The 25,352-nt window shown below is 47.0% G+C and overlaps 1 protein-coding gene across 1 annotated transcript in view; it reads left to right on the top strand.

Moving 5' to 3' along the window:
- The window catches only part of MYO18B (myosin XVIIIB), a 250,800-nt gene that overhangs the window by 194,096 nt on the left and 31,352 nt on the right, over window positions 1–25,352 (top strand). The window contains exon 40 of the mRNA XM_059409906.1: window positions 16,849–16,979. Coding sequence (XP_059265889.1) covers window positions 16,849–16,979 — 131 coding nt within the window. The remainder of the gene's footprint in view (window positions 1–16,848; window positions 16,980–25,352) is intronic.

The raw sequence follows: 25,352 nt of genomic DNA on the forward strand, positions 1-25,352 counted from the left end.
CATGGATGCCTCCTTATTTGTGTTCAGTGTCCTGGGCACTGGCTTCATTGGAATTCTCCCCTTTCCCCAGCTTTGCCTTGGCTGCATTCCAGGTAAATGACGCGGAGCCCATCCTGCCGCTAGTCACCTCTGCTGCCCACTCAGATAATTAGAATCAACACATCCATTTCCCTAACGGCATTCTCATCTTCCCCCCGAAAAGTTTTCAAATAGAAAAAGAAAGGCAAAAACAAGCTACATCTGTCCTTGTTTAGGCAATTTGCAGCTCTCCACATCTGACATCCACCCAGCTGGGCGCAGAGCTAAGTTTCCCGTATGTTTTTGGTGGGAGATGACGTGGTCGATGCTGTTATTAAGTTTGGCAGTGATTTGGAGACAAAGTGTCCTGCTAGAGAGAGGCTTATAAACAAACACTCGGGGAATCCATAAGGCTCCAGCCTTTGTGAGCTCATGGCTGGTGGGTGGGGAGAAAAAAAGAAGACTGATGTCACTTCTCAGCAAACAAAAGGAAAGAAATTCAGTAAATAAGATGGTTTTCACCTCTTCCTGGGAGCCTGGCAAACCTCCCAAAGTTGTGCCCAGGTAGCAATTAGATGCTGTTTGCCAGGGATCAGCAAATTTTTTCTGTAAAGGGCCAGAGAGTAAATAGTTTAGACTTTGCAGCTTCTACTCTTTGTCACCAAACTCTGCACATCATTGTGCAGAAGCAGCCATAAACAATATACGTGAATGGGCATATATGTCCCAATAAAACTTTATTAAAACAAACAAACAAACAGTGGGCCAGATTTGGCCCACAGGCTGTGGTTTGCTGACTCCTGTTCTAAGCTCTATTGGAAGGAAAAGTGGAAGGGAAAACAGACGGCAGAGCTAGATTTAAATCCTGGCTCTAGCCTTTCCAGACTATGTCTGGGGCAAGTCACCTATCTTCTCTGAGTCTTGGCTTCCTCATCTATAAAATGGGTTATAAGGAAGTCAGGAGAAAAAAGAGGGTCGTACACATTTTAAAGGGAACTAAATAATAAGTTTCCCTAGTACCCACTTCCTCACCCCTGGTAAAAATCAGGTGGGAGTAAAGCAGTCTGCCTGAGGGCTTTCCTTTGGCCCCCACCACGGTGATGGGTCATGTGACACACATCTTTCTGTAGCTCATTTGAAAGTGTATCTGCTCTCAGTTTCCCAAGGATGGTCCTGCTGTCCATTTCTACCAGAGCCCTCCCACCCCAAAATGCCTTCCCTGGCTCAGCCTACCCCATATTTATCCTAACACACCGCCTTGGCCAGAAACCCCCATGTATACAGTCTGTGTACACACTTCTGTTGTTAGAGGGAGCAGTCTATGTTGTGGCTCAATGTTGGGCCGCCATGAAAGACTGCAAGTCAAGGATACTACATTTCAAGTTTGATCATTATGTTCGCATTTTAACTGGCATGATTTTCAGATGGGGGCTTAGGGAGAATTCTGATGTTTGTGTGATGATGATGTTAATAGTTAAGATGTACTTAACCAGGGCGGGGGGTTTAGTGGGGAAGGATTCCTCTTCATAGAACAAGTATAAACAGAACCTTGTTTTGTGATCCCATGGTTTGTTGTTTTTATTGTTGTTTTTTCTGTTGCAGATTTTAGCTGGAAGTTGATTTCTTTTTTTAAGATTTTATTTATTTATTTGAGAGAGCGAGCGAGCAAGTGTGAGCCGAGGGGAGAGGCAGAGGGAAAGGGAGAGGGAGAAGCAGGGCTCTGTCCCAGGACCCTGAGATCATGACCTGAGCCATAGGCAGACGCTTAACCAACTGAGCCACCCAGGCACCTTTGGAGGTTGATTTTAAGTTGGGTTGTATATAGTTCATATTTAGTTATTGTTTTCTTTTTATTCTTATTATTTGTGTAACAGCTTACCACGTATACCTGATGCTAATTAATTCTCACAAATTCCCAGTGACCTACCACCTGCTTTTCACAGTGTGATTCACAGACAAGCAGCCATGGCTGCAGAAGTGCTGACTCCCAGGCCTCACTCTATATCTTTGAGTTGGGATATACATGTTAACAAGACTCTCAGGAAACGTGTGTAGACGCAGGAGTTCTGATGTAGACGCTGCTTCTTGGCTGTATTACAGATGGGGAGACAGAGCCCGGGAGAAGTGAGAGACAGTACTTCTTCCCAGCCACACTCTAACCACACAGTCGCCTACCCTGTTTAGCTTATGGTTCTTGCCTCTGTCCTAGGGATGTGGTTACTCTGCTTCTATACCCTTTTCCTCCAGCTACACCATGTGCTTCCTCCTCTTAGACATCGCTTTCTTCTTGAATCTGCCATTGTGGGGCCCAAACGTTAACCACACAGCCAGTAGGTGCTCAAATATCTACTGCCCAGTGGAGTTGACTCTATGCGTCATTTGCATATGCAAAACAAAGAGCCTGCTATTTTAAAAACTGAGGGTAGGGACTACCAGTACTAATCAGTAGGGTTTCCTGGGCCCATCTGCCCTTCACCACTTCGAGTCTTTAGAATATAGAATAATAACACCTCTTGGCATATTAGAATCAGAAACTTTGAACCCAAAGGCCCTTAGAAACTTTGGAGTATCTCTAGTTTTCTCTCCAGCAGTCAGGACAGGTGAAGCACAGAGGTTTCATAGATGTTCAGACTCTTTACTTTTTTTTTTTTTTTAATTTTTGTAAAAGTAATCTCTATTCTTAGTGTGGGACTCGAACTCCTGACCCCGAGATCAAGAGTCATGTGTTCCACCGACTGAGCCAGCCAGACGCCCCTGGATTAATTGCTATCTCACTGCAACATATATGAAGCCTCTGGAGTGGCAGTGTCCAGTGGGGTAGCCCCCGCCTCGTGGAGCTATATAAATTCAAGTTAATTAAAATTAAATGCAATTAGGAATTCAGCTGCTCACTTCTTCACTGGCCACATAGTGGACCAGTGGACCAGTGTAACTTCATGCCGACATTATCATTTGATGGGTAATCTGAATTCTCTCCCTTTGTTCCCATCTTACTCCCCAGCTCCTCCCAGGTTTCTTCCCCAGGGTGGATCCACCCAGGCCACACGCCACTTCCTTTCTGATTCCTTTTTTATGCACATATAGCTCTTTTTGCTGCCATAAGGAAGGGGGAGTGTCGTATATGCCTCGTAGAGCCTCTGGGGGCTGTTGCTGACATGTTTCCCCAGCATGGGGAGAGAGTCAAAGAGCCAGGTGCCTGCACTGACAAGGACCAGCAAGGCCTGTCTTCCAGTCCCGGCAGCCCCAATGAGCCAAGCCCCTCCACAAGAAGCTCGAGCTGACCCCAAGTGCTGGGGAGGGCGGGACGAATGGAGCTGGCAAGAGCCGGTGGGCCCCAGCTGCGAGGTGGATTTGATGAGCCTGTTCATCCAAGAGGCACATGCCGCTGGGCCATAACCTTGAGATGTGGAGGGCACGGGAGAGAGTGCACACTGCCTAGTTGTTTTTCTTTCCCGCGGAGTCAATAAATGAATAAATGGACCATGAGTGGCCAAGTGGCTGATATAATTTTAGACTCCATCAAAAGGAAGATCACCAAAGTGTATGGAGGGACCTTCCCCGTCTCTATGTTCCCCCACTGGGAGCCCGGGCTTCCTAATGTTCTAGTCGGGGAGGCAGCTCAAAGGAGGAGGGGGCCGTCTGGAAACATTTACCACCTGTCTGCTACGGGGCTGACATGGGGCAAAGTGCTTTCCATGCTCTCCACAATTGGTCTAATTAAAGCTGCACTTTCGACCTTATGAGCGAGGTAGTATTTTTACCTCTACTTTACACAATTTAAAAAAAAAAAAAAAGCTTAGAGGGACGAAGTGACTTGCCCAAGGCTGAAGAAGTAGGAAAGATTAGCACTGGGGCATGTAATCCTTTTCCTGGATTCTGAAATGTAAGCTCCCAATCATGACGTGGGCTTTTCTCGAGTGAATGTCACATGCACACAGATCACCTGGAGATGAGGTTCAAAGGTAGATCCTGTGTCAGCAGATCTGGGACATGGCCCGAGCGTCTGCATTCCTAACCAGCAGCTAAGTGATGCTGCCAGCCCAGGTGCCTCCCTGGGGGTGGCTGGCACTTTGTTATACTCTCTTTATTCCAGATCCCCTGAACCCATGGAAGGGGGAGACTGATCTTTTAAGATGAGGTCTCACAGCAGGAAGTCGTTTGTTCAGGATTCAAATTCACATCTGTCTGATAGGGAGTCTGTGTCTTTTCTAAAATGAGGTCTCTTGCCTTTAGCTTGGCTTTCAGCTGCATCAGGTTTTACCACTCAGGGAATATTTTGCAATATCTGGAGACATTTCTGATGGGCACAACTTGGGGACAGGGGTGCTGCTGGTATCTACTGGGTCACGGCCAAGGATGCTGCTGTTCATGCTGAAATGCACAGAACAGCCACCTTCCCGGCACCCTGAGCAAGGAATGATCTCCCTCCCCACGTCCATGGCAACTGTCCATGGATGTCAATACATCAATGTTGTCAGTAACGCTTCTTTCTAGCACAGTCTTCTTTGGTCCAGAAAATAATCCACCCAGAACCCCTGTCTGGAGACCACATCATGCCCTTGACTTAAAGGAGTCAATGAACACTTGAAACTATCCCCACCCCCAGAAGTAGCACAAATAAATGAGAGTCATAAAAACAACAACAACAAAAAGCCGATTTCCCAATCAATAAGTGTAACTTTCCACTGCTTCGAGATGAGACCAGAGTGTTAGTGTCTCTGAACATTCTCTCGCCTCAGCAGATGGAAGCCAATCTAGTCCGGAAATCATTGTCTTAATCTCCGGTCATTATCACGCCTGGCCGCACGCTGTTTATCGGTGTCTTTAGCTGTTAATGTTGCATGCACTGTTTTCTCTGACAACAGCTCCCACCTCCACCCATTTCGCAGCCAGACGGCCTTGACTGGGGTCCAAGCATGGGGCGGCCCCCGGGATGGAGGAGGGAATCTGGCATTGATCGCCGGTCCCTGCAGCTCTGATCCATGTCCTGTCTGATCACGTCTCGGGCTGTGGGGGGTGCCTCTAGGAACGCAAGACTGTATTAATGAAGGTTGATGTCCCTGGGAGGGTTTGTTTCTGCTTACTTGAGTTCACACGGGATGGTTCTCTGGCTCACTGGGGATGCCGGCTGGGGCTTCCATCATTATGAAGCAATTGGATGTGCCTGAAGAGAAGTGGATCTCTGGAGAGGGGAAGAGGCCATGTGATAAATAATGATCTCGTGTGCGTGGAGCTCTTCACGGTTTACAAAGCACGAAGACGTGATTAGAGCCTCACAGTGGTCTCAAGTGCAGATGGAGAGGGACCCGATGGCTACTGTGGTGTCGAGGGGGACAGACGCTAGCACGGGTTCTTGGCTGCTGGGGAGTCAGGACAGAGGGGGCGCCCGATGTCCAGCTCTCGTGTCTGGTGTCTTTCTCAATCTCACCACTGGGCTGCCTCTCCCTGACTGTGTGTAGCCGTTGGAATACAATCATTTCAGTCTTTGCTGGCCCAGAGGACATTATTCAGGGGCCGGGAGTAGGGGCTGTGTTCCTGGACTCGTAGGCAGTGTTTGCAATCTTGAGCCAAGTCTCTCCTGGGATGCCCTGGACACGTAAAGATGCTAACATGGACAAGACGTAACCAGATAGGAGACAGGCTGGGAGTTAGCATGTTGGCAATAATTATTTTATCTGATTTGGGGGCCTGTTTGCATGACTCACGAGCTGATGGTGAGGAAGTGGGACAAAGAAGAGCATGTTTTGGTGGAGAAGAGGACAGGGAGGATTTGGGGGACCAGGTCTGGGACTTTAAATTGGTATGGCTAATGGAGTATAGGTTTGAGGGGCCTGGAGGACTAAATGAGGAGCATGAGAGAGCCAGGGGAGGTGGGGAGAATGTGGGAAAGCAGCACAATAGAGGAGCCCCTGTCAACCTGTCACACGTCACAGGCTGTCACCCGGTTGTTCTGGGAACATGAGAGAGGGCTGATGTTTATGGAGTGCCTGCTACGTGGTATGCAGCATGGCAAGCACCTTCCACCCGTGAGCCCCCAGCTAGTCTCACAGCACAGCCACGCCAAAGTCATTCCCACTTTATAGATGAGGGAACTGAGGGGAGAGTAGGTGGGGGACAAGACTGGCCTGGGGTCAGACTGTAGGTGATAGAGAAGGCATCATGGAGGAAGTGACTCTGAAATGGGTCTTGAAGGATGAGTAGGAGTTCACTTGTCGGCAGGGAAGAGCATTCCAGGTGGAGGAACAGTAGGTGCAAAGGCACGGAGGCAGGAAGGAACACAGGATGTTTGGGAGCTCTGAAGAACATGAGACTTCCCAAGATGTGGGGTGCAAAGTGTGGGCAGTAGAAAGAGAAGAATCCTAGAAGATGGGCTGGGGGACTATGTAGGACCCTCTAGATTTAACCACACAGTTTGGACTGTGAGAAATGAGGAGGAACTGGGGCCTTTTGATCAGGAAAGACATCAGATGATAGATAGTCTCCCTTGAGTGATTTCCAGGATACAGCACAGACAAGGGGCTGGGTGGAAGAGAGGGACAGCAGTTTAAGACAGCAGGAGAACGCTTAGGGGATGATGATGGACACTGTCTCTGTGATCATGAATAGAGAGCAGGGGAAAGATGCAAGAGATGAGCCCATTGTACTGATGAGCTACTTGAGGCCCAGAGTAGGGAGTGGAGTTGAGAGTATGGAATAAACTGTTCTCACACTACCCTCTTTGGGTGCAGAACAGTGGACACTTGAGAAATTTCAAAGTCCAGTTTCCCTATTTCTGCAATCACATGGACTAGTGGGCTGAGAAGACATACGAGCTTCATTTCCATTTAAATTGAAATAAGACATGTCAAAGGTGGCTTGGTAATTACTGGCTAGAACAATGGCCCTCTGATGCGGGAAGTATAGTGTCGATGTATGTAGTACAGATAATTTTTGCATTGGAGACTTAATTATGTTGATATAATTATTCCTCTGTCAGGAAAATTGGGTGGCACAGATATGTCATATTTGCATTTGAGCAGAAAAATGAAATGCCTTCCTTTTATTTTCTTTTTTTTCAAGAAGCCATTGGGTGGGTGACTCTGGGGGAGTCAGGAGTGGGGTGTCTGGAAGTTCACTCCAGGTTGGGATGTTGGTCTGCGGCCGGTGGGGTTTTTGTGAAGGCCCTGTAGGTGTCAACCTTGAGGGGGTCAGTGGTCCTTTGCCCCATTCTGAAGATGCTGCATCAGAAGTCTCAGGCTGGGGGAGGGGGGCACTTTTAGGGTTGGGAAAGCTATGGGCTCTGAATAGCTAGAGCTGTAAGGAAATTTAGAGAGTTGGGTTTATTTTATTTTACTTTATTCTCTTCTCTTTAAATGTGAATTTAATTTAATTTAACTTGCAAACTTTGTAATTCACAATAGCACGTTGCCCCCTCCTGCCTGATCACCTCCCTCTCCCCATCCTGTTGCTCAGAGAGAACCTCAACCACAGTCCTTGTATAAGGGTCGAGGGTCTGCCCCGGGAGTCTATGCCCTCCGCCACTCCCCATCCATTATAGGAATCTCAGGACCCTGAGAGTCAAGTACAAAGCACCCCCCCATCATTGGAACCCAGGCCTTGGCACAATTATTGTCCAAGTGGAGGGGCTGGTGTTTAGGCAAAAATGGTTCATGATCCGCAGTGTGTGAAAGAGAAATCATAAAGAGAGGAGCTCACTTTCTAACAGAGAGAGGACCTAGCTTCTAGTTCTGCCTCCACCACCCAGGGAGTGGCCCAGCAAACAGCCAGGGGCCCTCCAGCTCTGACCTGATACCTGGTGTGTACATCGCTGATGTGAGCAAGCCCATGGCGAGTACACACAGCTGAGACCTCTGCGGGCCAGATCTTCATCAGCTCAATGTCAAACAGCCCAAGCTGCCTAAAATGTTCACTTTCCAGAATGCTACAAGAGCCTTCAGGTGATAGCTGGGGGCATTTTAAAGCAATTAGTTAGGAAGCAAGCAGGGAGAAGGAGGCTACAAGCAGGTGTCTGGAGCCCTAGCCTCTTCTGTCTCTAGATAATGGGCAATCCTGGGCAAGCGAGAGCGGTGTGGTGGGGGTCCCGGGGTTCCCTGCATGTCTGCATGGCAAACTGCATTCCTCCTTTAACATAAGACTGTTTTACCTGAGTGGGTGTTAAATAGATGTATCCAGACACACGTACAGAAACAAACACAGGATGGCAATATGGCAACTTGATCATTAAGAGGGGTTGTCCCCAAGTAACAGACTTAAGGGAAATTTTTAATGTTTCTTTTTTTTCCCCTGCCACTTTATTTTCTAAATTCTCTATAGGCAACCCTGCTGGATCTTGAAAAGAATAGAAATGCTGTTTTTTAAAGAAAAAGTATAGATCGCATGATGCTCTATCTGTGCTAGGGCTTGCAGAGCAAAGGGCCTCCCCACTGAGTGGCTTAGAAAAATAGAAATGTCGCCCAGCTCTGGAGGCCAGAAGTCTGAAATCAGTGTGTTGGCAGGGCCGTGCTCCCCATAGGTGCTAGAGAAGGAAGGGCTCCATTCATCTCTCTTAGCTTCCGGTGGTTGGCTGCCCATCTGTGATATTCCTTGGCTTGGGGATGCATCATTGCAATCTCCTGTCTACACGTGGCACTCCTTCCTATGTGTCTTCATGGGGTTTTGGCTCTGTATCTCTGTGGCTTTCCAAGTTTCTCTTCTTTTCCCAAGGATACCGGTCATATTGGCTTAGGACACACTGAAGAACTCATTTTGACTTGACTACCTCTGTAAAGACAGTGTCTCCAAATACAGTAACATTCTGGGATCCTGGGGATTAGGATTTCAACCTGTTTTGAGGGTTGAGGGGGGCACACAATTCAACCTATAAACAGGTGTATTTTTAGAAAGGGGAGGACGTTCAGGATGGCTACAGTGTTTTCCTGTGTGGGTGGTAGAGTCCACTGAGATGGGGCCTATAGGTGAAGAAGGTACACGTTACTATGTTCATCAGCTTCCAAGATGGTGCCTGATGACTTCCCACCTCTCACATTCATCTCCCTGCGTGGCCTCCTCCCATGTTGTACCAGAGTTGATCTGCGTGACCAATAGATGGTCGGTCGTGATGATACATCACACCTGAGGCCAGGTTATCTAAGGTGTTTGGCATTTGCCCTACTCTGTCTTAGATCATGTGCTCTGGGAGAGCCAGCCACCATGTCATGAGGGCACTCCAGGAGCTCAGTGGAGTCCCTTATGGCAGAGAACTGAAGCCTCTGGCCAATAGCCATGTCAGTGAGCCTTCTTGGAAGGGACCCTCCAGCTTCCATCAAGCCTTCAGACAGCCCACGCACTGGCTGCCGTCACCACTGTACCATCAGGACAGACCCTGCATGAGTTGTCCTTTGCTGCTGCAATAAGTCTCCACAAACTGGGTAGCTTACAATGACACAATTTAACCTCCCATTGGTTTGGGAGTCAGCACTTCTTGGCTCCTGGCTGCCTCCCTCCAGGGTGATGTCACCACGCCATTACTACTGCCTTCTTCCCTGCTGAACCTGTCCCCTCCACCACCCCCGCTTGCAAGGACCCTTCCGATTACATTTAGGGGCCACCAGATAATCTAGGATAATCTCTCCATCTCAAAATCCTTAATTTAATCACACCTGCAAAATCCCTCTTGCCATGTGAGTTAACATATTCCCATATGGTGGGAATTTGGATGTGGACATGTGTGGGGGCTGTTAAGCTGTTTTACCCCAGACTCTGAGGCAGAGGCACCCAGATACACCATTCCTGAACTCCTGACCCCTAGAAAGCCATGAGATAATGAGTGATATTGGATATTTCAAAACACCGCGTGTTGAGGCAATATGTTATAGGGTAATAAATAATTAATATAGACTAGGGGTTTGTAGTCCAGCATTGGATGCTATAACACCTGAAAATTGTAATTCTGGATTTCTTATAACTTTTTCTTTGAAGTATACACACACACACACACACACACACACAAAGAGACATCTCTGTACATACAGCTATATAAAATATAAATGCTTATAAGTATATATAGATAGAGATAGACAGGAAAATAGGCAGACCTTGTAAGCATACAGTTCGACACATAAAGCCTGGGTTGAACTTGGATGTGGTCTGTGCTCTATGCTGGTGATTCTCCTGGTTCCTCTTGGGTGCATTTCTGCCCCTTCTCTGCTCTACTCTAAATTGTTAGAAACTAGGCTTTCTAGTTTTTTTGCCTTCTGGTAGGGTCAGCCAGTAATATGCAGTGATGGCCGATTGAAACACAGGGGAAAGAGAGAAGCCAGGGTATTGATCTGTCTTTATCACTGCCTTGGGGACCATCCCCAGCAGAAGCTGAGACTCTAATTCCAGATCCCATTAGGAACGCCCCTCTTCCATGAAGCTGCCTTCCACCAGCAGCCTTCCATTAGACGACCCAATGCCCTAATTTTTCCTTCTGGCCCTAGGTTGGCAGTGGCTTCCTGCCATTGCTAATCTATCCTGGTGTCTCACCTTTCCATCATCTGAATAACCAATTCCCTGTATTAAATCCCTTTATTTAAATGATCTAGAGCAATTTCCATTTTCCTGACTGATACGGGCTCCTCCAAGGTACTATATTAAATCCTTCCAGCTTCAACAACAACAACAAAAATCAGGTTTACAAATTTCATTTTCTGAAAAAATGAGGCTGTTCTTGCTACACGGTACCTGCAGGCTTCATACTTTCTGAGTCTTTACTTAGAAAAAAGGACATAAGTTAGGTATCAAGTGAGTGCCCACATATTAGGTATACCAGATATACACAGTTAGACATTATTTTGTTTGCCAGGAAATAATGCTGCCCTGTTATGGGCTGAAGAACTGAAAGTGAGGACGGATTAAGAACTCTGCAAAATTCACATAGGTGTTTCACTTTCGTGTTCCTCCCATGTGGTTGATAGCATTCCATTTCCCCCGTCCCTGACCATCAGGATCTCTCCTGAAGTGTGGTGGGCTTCCACTATCCTCAGTTCCACACAGTGCTTACCAGTTTTCAAGGAGAAATAGCCCTCTCCCCTGCCAATCAACCAACTATTGTGTCCTTTTTGAGGTGTTTCCAGGAGGGGTGAGTAAATTGTGGCAGTGTTGGGAGTTCTGTTGATGCTGGTAGGTGGACCATTGGAGAAAATGCTTAGCTTGGTAGCTCACAGAGCAGACTGTGGCCCTAGAGTGCCTGGGTCTATGCAGTGATTGATTGGGCATGCCTGCCTCAGGTGTAGAAATGGGAGGCATTGTCAGATATTGGCTGACCCTCTTGAAATAGGCAGGCCTGAGCTTGCATCTGTATTCCTTTTCTAGCTGTGTGACTTTGAGGTCTTTGATGAGTCTCTCTGTGTCCCTTACAGCATGATAAACCTAGAATCAAACAATTAATTTGCAGGAGAATTATGAAGAAAAGGACCTTGGATAGTGATAACTACCTTCTCCCTAGTTCCTCTTTTTGCTAAAGGTTGGGCTCTTTTGCAATCTTAAGTAAGAGCATCTCATGCATAGTCTTGGGTTTTCTACTGGGTACCCCAAGTCTTTCCTTTCCCAGATTGAGACTGAACACTCGTGTTACTGTTCACTCCATTGCCAAAACAGCCTTGAACTCTGGCCAGGACGTTCATAGGGCTTTTTATTCCCCCACAGCCTCATTTTTCCCAAGCAAATAACCCTGGGACAATTTGAATGAAACAGTGGCAGTTCCTCATCACCTCCTCATTTCTTTCTGGGAAGACTGCCCCCACCTCTGGAGGCACGAGCATCCCTGGATAAAGCAGTAGAGATTAGAGGCAAAGTAGAAAAGAGCTGTGCGCTGGGGTCAGGACACCCGAATCCTGCTGCAGATCACTGCGTCTTGACTGTACAACCCTGGGCAAGTGATTTAACCTTTCTGAGGCTCAGCCTGTTCATCTGTAAAATAAGGATAATGAGGCTGCCGTGGGAGACACTGAGCAGGCGGTCCAGGGGATTGTTCCTCACAGCATAGACAGAAAAAAATCCTATATTTCTTAACTTTCTGATCAGAAAAGTCATTCATATCCTTTGCAGAAGGTCTGGAGAAGTATAAAAAGGGAAACAAAAATCACCTGATATTTCACCACTCAGAGAGAATAACACTGCTATTACTTTGTTGTAATGTTCTCATGTTACTTTTTATGTTTTTGTATTGCACTTGACTCTGAGGGTTTATAAAGATCATGTGAGATGACACATCTCATACATTTAGCAGAGGACCTGCCCATGTGAGAAAATAAAAATAAATACATTCATGTGATAATTTAATAAATATTAATTAAGCATATGTATGTGTCAGACTGGAAATGTTCATGCATCTGTATCTGAATAGACACATTTGCACATATGTTCATGTGTATTTATATGTATTTATAATAGCATATGTGTTTGTGTGTAAGGTTTCTTTAGGGCTGCGCTCTGTAACATGAAGTTTCTGTTTGTTTTTAGTGAATCAGAAGAAGATGACAAAGTGAGTTTTCATCATGTTTCAAGAGTGTTTCTGATCTATATCTGATCTGATAATATAAACTGAATATAAAAATATAGTCTGATCTATAATATAAACTACATGAAATTAATTTCCTTGGGGTACACCTTGAAAGGACAGAGAGCCAACATCTAGGACTCAGAAACTGACCTGAGAGTCCTGTGCATTTGCATCCCAGAAAGATGCCCTAGGCAAAGAAAATGAGGAGCAGTTCTAAATATTAGCCTCTAATTGAACATCACAAAAGGAGATGATTTTAATTGCAGCCATAATTATCATATGAAGGACCTCCCACACGGGCAGCTTTCAGTGGCATGCTCTAGGGGGAGTAGCTTGGGAGTTTAACAAGGGTTAATGATTCTCTTAAGCGATGCTGGGGAGGTCAGAAGTACACACACTACTTCCTCTGCATTTATCTCTGTATGCATGGTGTGTATCATGTATGCATTCATGAGTATAATACCCAGGCCCCTCCTTCATTCGCCGTTTATACTCATGCAGTGATACCATTCATTCAATCCCCATATCCAGATTGAGTGCCCACTCAACCCCAGCAATACAGAGAGATTAGGTCCCTGCAAGAATGTAAGCTCCCGGGAAGTTAGGACTGTATCTGCATCACCTGTGCATTGGTCAGTACCGGCGCACAGTAGGTGCTCAATAGATGTTTACTGAGTGAGTGAAAGACATGAATATTTGTCTACATGTAATGAATATATAATATATATGGTAAGACGTTGTGTGTCGTTACAATGTGTATATCACTACTATTGTAGTTATAGAGTAACTGGGCATATGATATATTTATTAGTCTGTTTCTGCTGTATACATCTTACTATCTGAATATTTTCATATCCTAATTTCTCCCCCACCTGCTTCATGCTTCAGGTCTCTAAAGAGAGAATAACAGAGGGGACCAGCTTCACATGTGGCCTCAAAATACAACCCTGTTTGCCTATGGCAGTCCCAATTCAAACCCGAGCATTTTTAGCCACATGTCTCGAGGGAGGAAGGTGGCCCCGGAATCCCAGACCGGAGAGTGGCAGGTGCCTCCCATTTGCCCCCTTCTCCTTGTGGACCTCCTCTGTGTCTCCTGAGTGGTCTCTGGCCAGGGCCTTATTTGGTCTTCCCCAGGGACAGTCTGGGGTACTGCATTCCTTTAATGACTTGGTCTCTGCAATCAGCAGACTCTGTTTGCTTTTCAAGTTGAAGCAGAAAAGGTTAGCTGATTGCTGATTGCACAGACTCCAGATTTCCCCAATCCATCTCCTTGGGGTGTTCCCCCCCAGACCTGATCTGAGTCCTCTGGATCCCATCCTTGGTCCATATACCCTCATCTATGGATGGTTTTCTTGTCACTGCTCTCCTTGCTCTGTCTAATTAACTCATCCCCTACACTGCCCTTGGTTGAATCCACATCTTTCCTCTGCGGGGCACTGAAATACCTTCAGAGCCAGAGTCCTTTTCCACCTGTGACCTTGGCAAAAATCTCAGTGATGCACTGTTCCTCACCCTAGTTGTTCCTCGTTCTCCTCTGAAAAAAATTATATGGTAACAATGTTGGCTGAAGCCTTTCCTCTCTGGAGGTCAAAGAGGTTGAGTAACTTGCTATAGGTCACTCAGCCAGTAAGGGGCAGAGCCGGGATTCGAACCCAGGCACCCTGGCTCTAGAGGCTCCTTTGTCTTTCAAGATATTATGGATTTGACTCATCTCAGCTCCCCCTTTCCTCTGCTTCGTTCCAGCCCAGAGCCATCCATCCCTGAGACACAATGCCTGTCCCTGGTGGTCCTCTCCTCTGCCCACCAGGAGGCTCCACAGGAGTTAAGACTTTAGGCACTTGTTGCTGCCCCTACATGACACTGCATGGGCAAAGCTCCTGCAGGCACAACTGGGAGGGGACACCAGTGCTCTTTTCTCATCCCTGGGCTCAGGAGGCATAAAGAGCAGTCACTCGAGAACCCAAGACCAGGTTGTGCATCCAAGCTCTCTGCTCTTCCTGCCACGTGACCTCACATGGGCCATTCTGCTGCTCTGCTCTCGCTTTCCTTAGCTCCAAAATAAACATTCACCCCATGCCTAAAACGGTCCGGACATGGACTTCGGCTAGCATCTCCGCGTCTTACAAAGACACAGGTGTCCTGTCTCCTGGGAGACCGTGGTCGATTCTGTTGCCCTAGGTGGGAGCTGAGCTCAACAAGTGCTTCTCTAAGCGGCTGAGGACTTTGTGCCTGGTCATTTTTCTAGGTGTCTTTAGGAGCTGACACGCCAGCGTCCAGAGGCAAACGCCAGCCATTCCCCCAGCCATTCCCCCAGCGTGTGTTATTTCCTGTGACAGTCCACTGGCCTCCTGCCTGGGGGCCCCTGCCTTGGACTGGCTCTCACCTTGTCAACACCAAGATGGGGATTTTACAGCTGGCAACTTCAATCAGCTATAGCGCACTGCCAGCCCCTTGTCACCAACCCCCCCACCTCTCTCCACGCTGCTGCTTCTCAGCTCCAGTCAGCCCTGAGCCATCTCAGTCTTTGCTCTCGTTTTCTCTCTGTCTCATTAAAATTGGAAAACCTCAAAATCATATGAAAGGCACAGGCCCACCATACCATGAATAGACCAGCCACTCTGCAAAGGAGAGCTGTGGGTGTCCCCTTAATGGGGGAGCAGCCCTGGTCCTCCCAGAATTTCACTGGGGGGTGTGCACATGTAACCCCAGAAAGATCACCTGCAAGACTGGTCTTCAAATTTGGGCTCTGCATGTTACTGACTTCTGACTCTGCGGGCCTCCATTTCTTCATCTGCAACAGAAAGAAAACAATCATGGGCTCACAGAGGCACTGTAAACTGTTCCAGACAGTTTAATGGGCAGCTGGTTAAATGGGCAGCTGGGAACAACACTTAGATCTGACCCTAAATCTTTCTATTTTCACCCTTTCACATTCTCAGCAGTTGGTATATGTTCCTTAAAGCAACAATCAACAGGGGTGCCTGGGTGGCTCAGTCAGTTCGGAGTCCAACTTTCAATCTTAGCCCAGGTCTTAATCTCAGGGTCCTGAATTCAAGCCCCATGCTGGTTCCATGCTGAGCCTGGAGACCACTTTAAAAAAAAAATAACAAAAATAAAACAAGAGTCAACAAGTAATCCTTACATAATTAGAATGGCTTAAAAGAAAAATTTTGACTATAATCCCCCTCTTCTTCCTCATCTTTAAGTATCACCAGCTTCCAAAGTGTTTTTCCAATTGTATGTGTGTTATTTGCAGATAGATGGGGGTATGATATTCCCTGTGCTATTCCGTTTGCTTAACATTATTCCGCAGAAGCATTCTACGCTGCCACAATCCTTATTTCAAATGTTAATGTGTGCCTAATGGCATCAAAGAGACATGCTGTGATCCCCCATTCCCCGTTGTTAGATGATGAGGCTGCTTTCAGCTTCTCCCTGCATCCTCTGGGAGAGATCTTACTCTGCCTTTTGAGTGATCCCCTGTAGGTTTAAGCCAAGGTTTCTCAGACTGGGCACGATGGACATTTGGATGAGGCCATTCCTGGTGGAGGGGGTTGTCTCATGCCTTGTCAGGTGTCAGACAGCGTCCCTATTTCTACCTGCTCATGCCAGTAGCACACTGCCCCCCAACCCCCGACAAACTGTGACAACAAAAATGTCTCTAGGCATTGCTCAGGGTCTCCTGGGCTAGGGAGTGAGGGGGCTGGCAGAATCATCCTTAGTTGATGATCATTGTGATAAATGGTAGTGGTGGATGACATAGGCTGCAAATGGAAATCAGAGGTTTTCCAGAGTCTGCACAGAATCCAATTAAGGCAGGATCAGAGAGGAGGAGGATGAACCCTCAGAGGCACCAGTCAGGGGCACCAAGCTGGAGTGCCATGCTTCCCTGGGCCTCAGTTTCCCATCTGCAAAATGGGAACAAGACTAGTAACCCATCTGCCAGACTTTTGAGCAGTGAGGGAGGTAATCAGGGTAAGATGCTTGACACAGTGCCAGGCAAAAAAAGTATTTTGTAAATGGCAGTGGTGTCTGCTTGCTCTGGGAGGAGCCCCTCTGGCTTGCCCATTGTTGCCCTTGCTGCCTCTGTCTGTGGGTCATGCCACCATGGCCCCCCAAAACATCCATGTGCTCTATAAAATTAAAAGCATCTGTCTGAGGGTCCATAAGCCCATCTGTATAGAGAGGGGCTGTCCGTTACATACATACAGGTGCTCAGTGAACATGAAGTGTAGCTCCCCAGAAGCTCTGGCCAGTGCATGGGTTCTTGTCCAAGGCCAACATGTGCTTGTGGTCTCTGTCTCCAGGAGAAGTATGTGGAGGAGCTCGCAGCAGTGAGACAGACCCTCCAGACAGACCTGGAGACGTCCATCCGGCGGATCGCTGACCTGCAGGCAGCCTTGGAGGAGGTGGCGTCCAGCGACAGTGACACGGAGAGGTAACCTCTGGGGGCCAAGTGCATTATTTCACATGCAAAATGGACATAATACTTTGGACCAACCACTCAAGTGGCTTTATTTTGACTACCTTAGATGTACAGATTGACCTTTCATGTGCTGAACCCACTGCCTTCCTCATAAGGTTGTCAGTGAGGGTCAAATGAGGTGCCAGATGGACACCACTTAGAACAGTGCCAAGAGTGCATATGGGCCATCAGAGTGTAAGTGGTGTTTGTGCACGTAAGGGGCATCTCTTCACAGAGGCAACAGCTGATTCAGAGACGCAAAAATGAGACAGCTGGTAATGGGCCAGACCACTCAAATTCAGTGTCAGGGTTTCTCTCCTTTCCCAGAAGACAGGTTGCTTCCGACCATCTCAACTCAAATCTCGAGCTGCCACAGGCCATGGGTGGGCTGCTCACCTGGAGGGAGTTCGAGGTGTCCCAGGTGGGCACATGGGCCTGGGCTGTCCAGCCCCTGCAGGTGACCCATAGCATCCTATTCTCCAGAGCTGCTTTTGTAATGTTGGCATGTTACTTCTCTGGAAACCACAGCTGTCTGGCTGGCTGCAGCTTCTCTGCCCCATATCCCAGCCTTTGCCACAAAGTCTGGGCAGCAAGAAAAGACATTTTCTTTGCATTGCTTTGGTAAGAAATAATGTATCTTAGCCTAACCTTCAGATGTGCCTCCCTCCCTACACACACCTGCATGGACTGCATTGGCCACTGCTCCCTCTTGGTCTTTGTCTCTGTGCGGGATGATTCCTGTTGTAGCCAGGACAATGCCAATATCAGACCATGAATTCAATTCTCTCCACTTCCTTGAGGACCCTGAGAGAGGTTGAAGGTCACACAGCAAATTAGCATCGTGTACCAGGTGAGAACCCAGGACTGCTGAGTATCCTACCCTAGACCTTTGCCTGTTGCATCCCCTTAATAGGGTGAAGCAGGGGCAAGCTGCTGAGAGGTGTAGGCGGGAGATGGGCGGTGAGGAAAACAGTGGTGTAAGTCAGCTATGGGTTAGCCAGCAGGAAGAACGGATTGAGCTGACCCTGCCTGGTCAAGGAAAAAAAGCCCCGGAAGGAAACACATCAACATTCTAATACTGATAGAAGGCATTGCTACTGAAGTTATAGACTTTATCTTATTATTTCTTTAAGGTGATTTATTTATTTTAGAGAGAGAGAGCAGGGTGAAGGGGCAGGGGGAGAAGGAAAGAGCGAGTCCTAAGCAGACTCTGTGCTAAGGGTTGAGCCCACTGGGGAGCTCGATCTCATGACCCTAAGATCACCACGTGAGCTGAAGCCAGAGTCAGTTGCTTAACGGACTGAGCCACCCAGGTGCCCCTAAGTTAGGGACTTTACACACCTGATTTTAGAATGTGAACATGTCCTTTCCTTGATGCGGTTCCAGGCTGGTCATAAACGGCTCAGAGATGTGTAACCTTGGACTTTTCCGTAATGATGTTCATGCTCAGAATCAGTCCGATGGAGACCCAGAGGGCTCTCCACGTCCTTGCCTCTAAGTAAAGGGCTTCATTTGAGAAATCTCAGTTTGTGCAAAAATAGCTTCCATGCACAAAGTATCACCACCATGCCCTGCTAATTTGCATGGCCACCAAATTTGGGTGAAACAGCCACTACTGGTGTTGCCCCTGCTTCCTGACTCAGGATTACATTGAGGATGTCCCATTCACCACCTCCCTGCGGCCTTATTAGTGTCCTGGCAGAACTCGCGCCTATAATTACAAACCCTCATCAATATTACCCACTCGATGCTGGGGTTGACTTTTCCAATAAAGACATTAATACTATCACATTAATTATAGTGAGAATTAATGGTTATATATACTAATTTTTGTTTTTGTTTTTTTAACCAATGAGCAAAACTTTGGAACCATTTTTACTTACAGCCAGAGATTATTTTTCTTTCCCCCCCACTTTTTTTTTTTTTTTTTTAAGAGAGCAAGCACAAGTTGGGGGTGGGAGAGAGATAAACAAAGAGGCTCCATGCTCAGCACAGAGCCTGATATGGGGCTCGATCCCACAACCCTGAGATCATGATGTGAGTGACACCAAGAGTCAGACGCTTAACTGACTGAGCCATCCAGGCTCCCAGCTTTTCTTTCTTTCTTTTTTTTTCAAGTTTTTATTTTAATTTCAGTATAGTTACATACAGGGCTCTATTAATTTCCAGTGTACAATACAGTGATTGAATGATTCTATACATTATTCAGTGCTTGTCAGCATAAGTGTGCTCTTAATCCCTATTACACTTATCCCTCCACCCCTGCCCACCTCCCCTCTGGCAGCCATCAGTTCATTCTCTAGAGGTAAGGGTCAGTTTCTTGGCTTACCTTTCTCTTTTCTTTTTTCCCTTTGCACATTTGGGCATCATCTTTTTTTTCAATTTCGCATAGGAGTGAGATCATACAGTGTTTGTCTTTCTCTGATTGACTAATTCCACTTAGCATAATACTCTCTAGCTCCATCCATGTCATTGCAAATGGCAAGATTTCATCCTTTTTGATGGCTGAGTAATATTCCTGTGTGTGTGTGTGTGTGTGTGTGTGTGTGTGTGTATACATGTGTATAACAGTTTCTTTATCCATTGTCTATTGATGGAAACTTGAGTTCCTTCCAAAATTTGACTATCATAGATAATGCTGCCATGAACAAAGGGTTGCATGTATGCCTTTGAATTAATGTTTTCATATTCTTTCGGTAAGCACTCAGTAGTGAGATTACTGGATTATAGGATATTTCTATTTTTAATTTTTTGAGGACCCTCCCTACCATTTTCCACAGTGGCTATCCCAATAATGCACGAGGGTTCCCTTTTCTCCACATTCTTGCCAACACTTGTTGTTTCTTGTCCTTTTGGTTTTAGCCATTGTGACAGGTATGAGGTGAGAGCTAATTGAGGTCTTGATACGCATTTCCTGATGATGAGGGATGTTGAGCATCTTTTCATGTGTCTTCTTTGGAGAAATGTCTGTTTGTATCTTCTGCCCACCTTTTACTGGATTCTTTGATTTTGGGGTGTTCAGATTGTTTTTCTAATACATGAACGTTATTAATGAAATAAATGGAAGTTATCAAAATAACAAAATAGGAAAGAGGCAGAGGACCCATGCTTGGAGGTGTGGGTAGATGCTGAACAGAAGGTGTGTCAGAAGCAGGGATCATCTTCTTGCCTGGGGAGTGAAATCCCAGGGGTGAGGTCATGGAGGGTCACAGGCATCACTCTGGTCTCAGCTTATAGGGGCCCCTCTTGAGCCTTAAAGGGACCCTGCCCTCACCTTCACCTTGATAGGAGGTACCTTTACCTCTTTCCTCTTGTTCATACCCATCCAGCTTTTCTGAGCTCCAGACCCCGGGTCCCCGGGAATACCCTCTGAACACCTGAACCCCAGCTTCCTGTTTGCTTTTTCACAATTTTCTGTCTCAGGAGGACTTTGTCCTGACTCTCTGCCCTCTAACTTGGATTTAAAAGAGATGCAGAGCTGAGATTTCCCCCGTAGCATGAGAATAGGGGGGTGACCGGGGGGAGAATTGCACGCAAAGAAGTCTCAGTGCATTTAATTGCACTGCAGTTAAACTGATTCTCAGCAATAAAAGGCAATCCATGCCTTGCTGGGCTGCAGGGAGGCACCGTCCAAAGCGGAGCCCCAACTCCTATCCCTGGTAGGAGCCTGTCCTCTTCCCCATCCCTCTCTGCCTGTACTTCTGCTTAATTGTCTCGTCATCTGGGGGATGTCTGTGGGTTGGATGGGAGCCCGAGGGATTCGGTGAGGTACCTCTCCAAACTGAGCTCTCAATTAGAACTCGCACCCACCCTGAGGGGAGAGCAAGAGAGAGTGTGTGTGTGGTATTTCTGCTGGAGGTAAGGTTTTTTAAGAGACTTGTTCAAATTATTAAAAGTCACATTTCCCCATGTTGGGAATTAGATCCGAGCGTAACAGGCCTTCCAGGCTGGAAACACGGTTACGTGCTCAGAAAGCCAGGTGGCCCGTGTGGTGGAATTTAAACATGTGCCATCCTGCACTCGGGCTCTGTGTTATGCCTTAGATCATGGCATCAACCCTCTCAGATTAATGGGGAAATCCTTTAAGCTGGTCCCCTGGGGCCCGGAGCATGCTCATTACTCATGGAGGGAGGGATGCATCAGCTGAAAGCCTTGTCTCTTCCTGGCTCAGGGTCTGCACTGCTCTGCCCGTCATCTTTCTGGGGGTTTGGGGTGCAGGGGGGTGGTGTGTGAAGAAGTCAACGGATGACCTCTGACTCCTAGGTCAGCTGAGAGTGCATCAATTCCAGCTGGCCCGGTCAGAATCGAATGCTCTGGAAAGGTGTCTTTTGTTGTTGTGTTGCATATAAGCTGTATGTTTCTCAACATACATCCTTTTAACTGGGATAAAATTAGGCTGCAGTAGGATAAGAAGGAAGATGTGGGTCTCACCAAAGGTGGCCGCTGCCACTGAGGGCATCATTCTGAGTTGATTTATTTATCAGTGGGCCTAGACTCTGGCCGGACTCTAAAGCTTCCTGCTACCTAGGAGGGCAGGCTTTGGAACTGCTCACATTACTTTTCCTAAAACTCCCTTACCTTCTAATTTGCACTCTCTGAGCTCCCCTGTCTGAGTAATAAGTATGCCCAAGGCCTGGGGGAACAGCTTAAAGCATCTTTCTGTCATTCTGAGAAGGTTGATACACAATTTGCGATGACAACACGGATAACTCACGTTTAAATGACATCCTAGAAACCATCTGGCTTTCCAAGTGTCCTTCTAGCTTAGGAGGCCTGGATACCCAGCTAGTAGGGTTCACGGGGAGTCAGGGCTCCAACCTAGTTTATCTGCTCGTGCCTTATGGGAAATGATGGTTATTGGGATGAGAGATATTCTCTGCTGAGGATTGACTTGGTGCAAGGCTGTGCACCAGACATGGTTCTCACAACTTTTGAGGTTGATACCTATTTTATGGACAAGGATGCTAGACTCAGAGAAGTTGAGGAGCTGGCTTGGGTTCACCCAGCAAGTGTTGGGGCCATGATGTCCTCCAGGCCAACTTCACCTCCCACACTTCCAATGTGCAGGCTCTGCTGTTATGTCCCAGGTACTCCTTCTTCCCCCTTTCTCTTGTCAAGGTCTTTGTTCTTTGCCAAGTAACTGGCCTGTCACACAGGTGCATGTGTGTCTGTCACTGTGGCTGGGAGCCAGTGCCTTCTTTTGTTACTTCCCAGGCAATGTGTGCATTTAGACAGGAATTGTCTGACAAGGATTCATGCCAAAAGAATACGACAGAAGACATCTAATTAATTACCTTGCCTATCAGCAAGCCCCTGTCCACCAATGCCTGGCACAAGTTCTTTGAAAACCACATGGACCAAATAGGTCAGGAGGAAAGGTTCTGTCCTGGCTCTACCACCGACAAGATCTGGACCAGGTCATCTGCCCTTCCTGGGCCTCTGCCAGTCCAATCAACACATTAAAGTCTTTGTCATTGCCATCCGTATTCACCTTCCATGTTTTGTTTTTAAAGATTTTATTTCTTTATTTGAGAGAGAGAGCATAAGTGGGGTGAGGGAGAAGCAGGCTCCCCACCGAGCAGAGAGCCCAATGCAGGGCTCGATCCTGGGACTCCAAGATCATGACCTGAGCTGAAGGCAGATGCTTAACCAACTAAGCCACCCAGGCAGCCCTTTACCTTCCCTGTTAAGACAGGAGGTAAAAGTAAGAAATAGGCAAACATGGAGCTCACAGCCCAGAGACTTTTTCTTCATAAGGTAAAAGGGTCAGTGGATTTCAAATTCCCTCTTAAGTGGAACTCCCCCCCCCCTTTTTTTTTACATCAGCATAAACTCTTAGAGAAAATTCTAGCTTAGCATGGAGTACAGAGATGAAGGTTCAAGCTCAGGCCTCCCTACTCAGGCTCTCTCCATAACCCCTTGGAAGCCCCCTGTAAGGTCTCCCAGAACACAAGGCCTCTGTAGACCATGGTGAACAAACTCCAGTGTCTACCAGGACCAATAATAATCTGTGACTTGTGAAGTCACTCTGGTGGGGATTTCTACCCATCTGGTTCAGTGAGTCTTAGGATCACGCCAAACAAAACTCCTGTTTCTGCCTGAATGCCTTTCCCCTCCCCCTACCTCCAAGCTGTAGACCACCACAGGGAAAGCTGTTAAGTGCCTTCTGCATTTTATAAGGTGTGATGTGGTTTCCAGAAACCCTCCTCAACCCAGCATCTTTATTTTAAACATACTCTGTTTTGTTGAGACCTTCTAAGATGGCGGGTGGTATGGGGTTTGGGCCAGACACCGCCCTCAGCCTGGATGGTAATAGATCAGAAGCTGACAAGCAGAACGCCCAGCAGACCTTGACTTTAACCTCAGCAGTTCTGTGAAAATTCAGTGACATGGGTTCACAGGCAAAAGCAACCAGTACACAGATTAAAATGTCTATAGAAGTGTAGGATTATTTTCAAGAAGCATTTATACCGATATCTTTTTATTTCTCATGGCTGGTTCTCTTCGAGTCACGGGCTTGGAAGGCACTTATAAGGATTGCTGATAATCTTATGCTCTTACAAGATTGCTTCTTTAGATTCTTCACCATTTTTTTCCCCCACATGGTGATAAAGGGTATAATCGTCGTTGATACAGCAGTGATGGGTCACACCTGCTGCCTGCTTGTTTCTCATTAAAAAAAATACATATATATATATATTCAGAAAAATATATATATATAGGCTCAGAAAACCCAGTGCTTTCTGTGAAGGCAGAAACCAGCTCTGAGATTAGCTATTGCAATAGTCAGAGTCTGGCAGGAACCCCAGACACGTCCCAAAGGAGGGGGTCTAATAAAGGGACTATTTGCAAAGATATGGGCCCTGTGTAGGGAGGCATCAAACATGGTACAGCACTCAGGGGCTCATAGCCATTCTGGGAACTTCCAGCAAGGGCTGTTGGGCAGGGGGAGCTCTGGCTTTTGGTTGAGGGCTAGAGCCAACGCCAGGAGAAGCAGTAGGTAGAATAAATACTCCAGGTTCCTCTCTTCCTTCCTCCCCTCCAGTGGCTATCCTAATTCCCTACTGGCCACACCCAAGGGGTGGCCCCATGGATGTGGCCCATAGAGATCAGCCTCTGGGGCACATAGCAAAGGACAGCAGGAAGTGGGCGGGAAGGAGCAGAGAGAAGACATCTCGAAGTGAATGCCTCTTTATTCTGGGGTGAGGGGAGAGCCCTTTCATAAGGGGATAAATTTAAATGCTGACTTCAGCCATGGGGCTCACACGTATGGAATCAGCCAGGGTGACTAGCGGGTCACAAATTAACACCAGCATGTGCTTTGATTAGTGATCTTCTCCCATAAAGACTTTTCTGGGCTGAATTGCATTAAAGATTGTTGTTCAGCCAAATGAAGTATGTCAAAAAGAGCTTCGCTACTGCAGAGCTCAAGGCAAGCTGCTTTAGTATTGTGGAGAGGTTGGGTTTCCTGGACACCTACTAGGGAGCTGTGAGCACAGCCTCTTTTAATCCAGAGTCCTGGAATCCTGGGGTGGGAAATGGGCTTGAAGAACCCCCCCCCCCCACACACACACACAACATGCCCAAATCCCACCTCTACTGCCACCAGCCTTTGCTCATTCTCCCAGCCTATGACTACAAGAAAACTTATTCTGGGTATAACTAAGCCTCTCTATCAAGACACACCGTTTACAATGCAATGGCTTGGGCCACAGGTGTCTTCATTTTTTTTTTTTTTCAATCAACATTCTAGAAGATCAAACCCTATTCACTGAACCTCTCTGCTTCCCAAGGGTCTTGTCCTTAGCTTCCTTAGCTAAAGACATCCTTAGCTTTTCTGGTCAGCTGGAACCAGTGTCCTTAGCCTGGGGTCTGTGCCCAAGTAGTTCAAGGGAGGGGGGTGTCTAGGGATGAATTTCCTTCCCTTTTCCAGTTGAGGTCTAGATGATACCGTGAACTCTCAGGTATTGAGCTAAAATTTGAGTCAGTGTGCATTCAGAGAAGCAGAAGTGGAAGTTCCATAGTCCTATAAAATATCCTTAGAGGGGCGTTTGGGTGGCTCAGTGGGTTAAGCCTCTGCCTTCAGCTAAGGTCATGATCTCAGGGTACTGGGATCGAGCCCCAAATCCAGCTCTCTGCTCAGCAGAAAGCCTGCTTCCCCCTTCCTCTCTCTGCGTACCTCTTTGCCTGTGATCTCTGTCTGTCAAATAAATAAATAAAATCTTAAAAAAATATATCCTTAGAAATAAGCCCCAGAACTCCTCCCTTAATGACAAGTGCTCTCTTTCCAAGCTGGACGAGGCCTTAGCTCATTGGCCCAAACTTTTTTTTTTTTTTTTAAGATTT

This window comes from Mustela nigripes, chromosome 8 (assembly GCF_022355385.1).
Source record: "Mustela nigripes isolate SB6536 chromosome 8, MUSNIG.SB6536, whole genome shotgun sequence".
Taxonomy (NCBI): Eukaryota; Metazoa; Chordata; class Mammalia; order Carnivora; family Mustelidae; genus Mustela; species Mustela nigripes.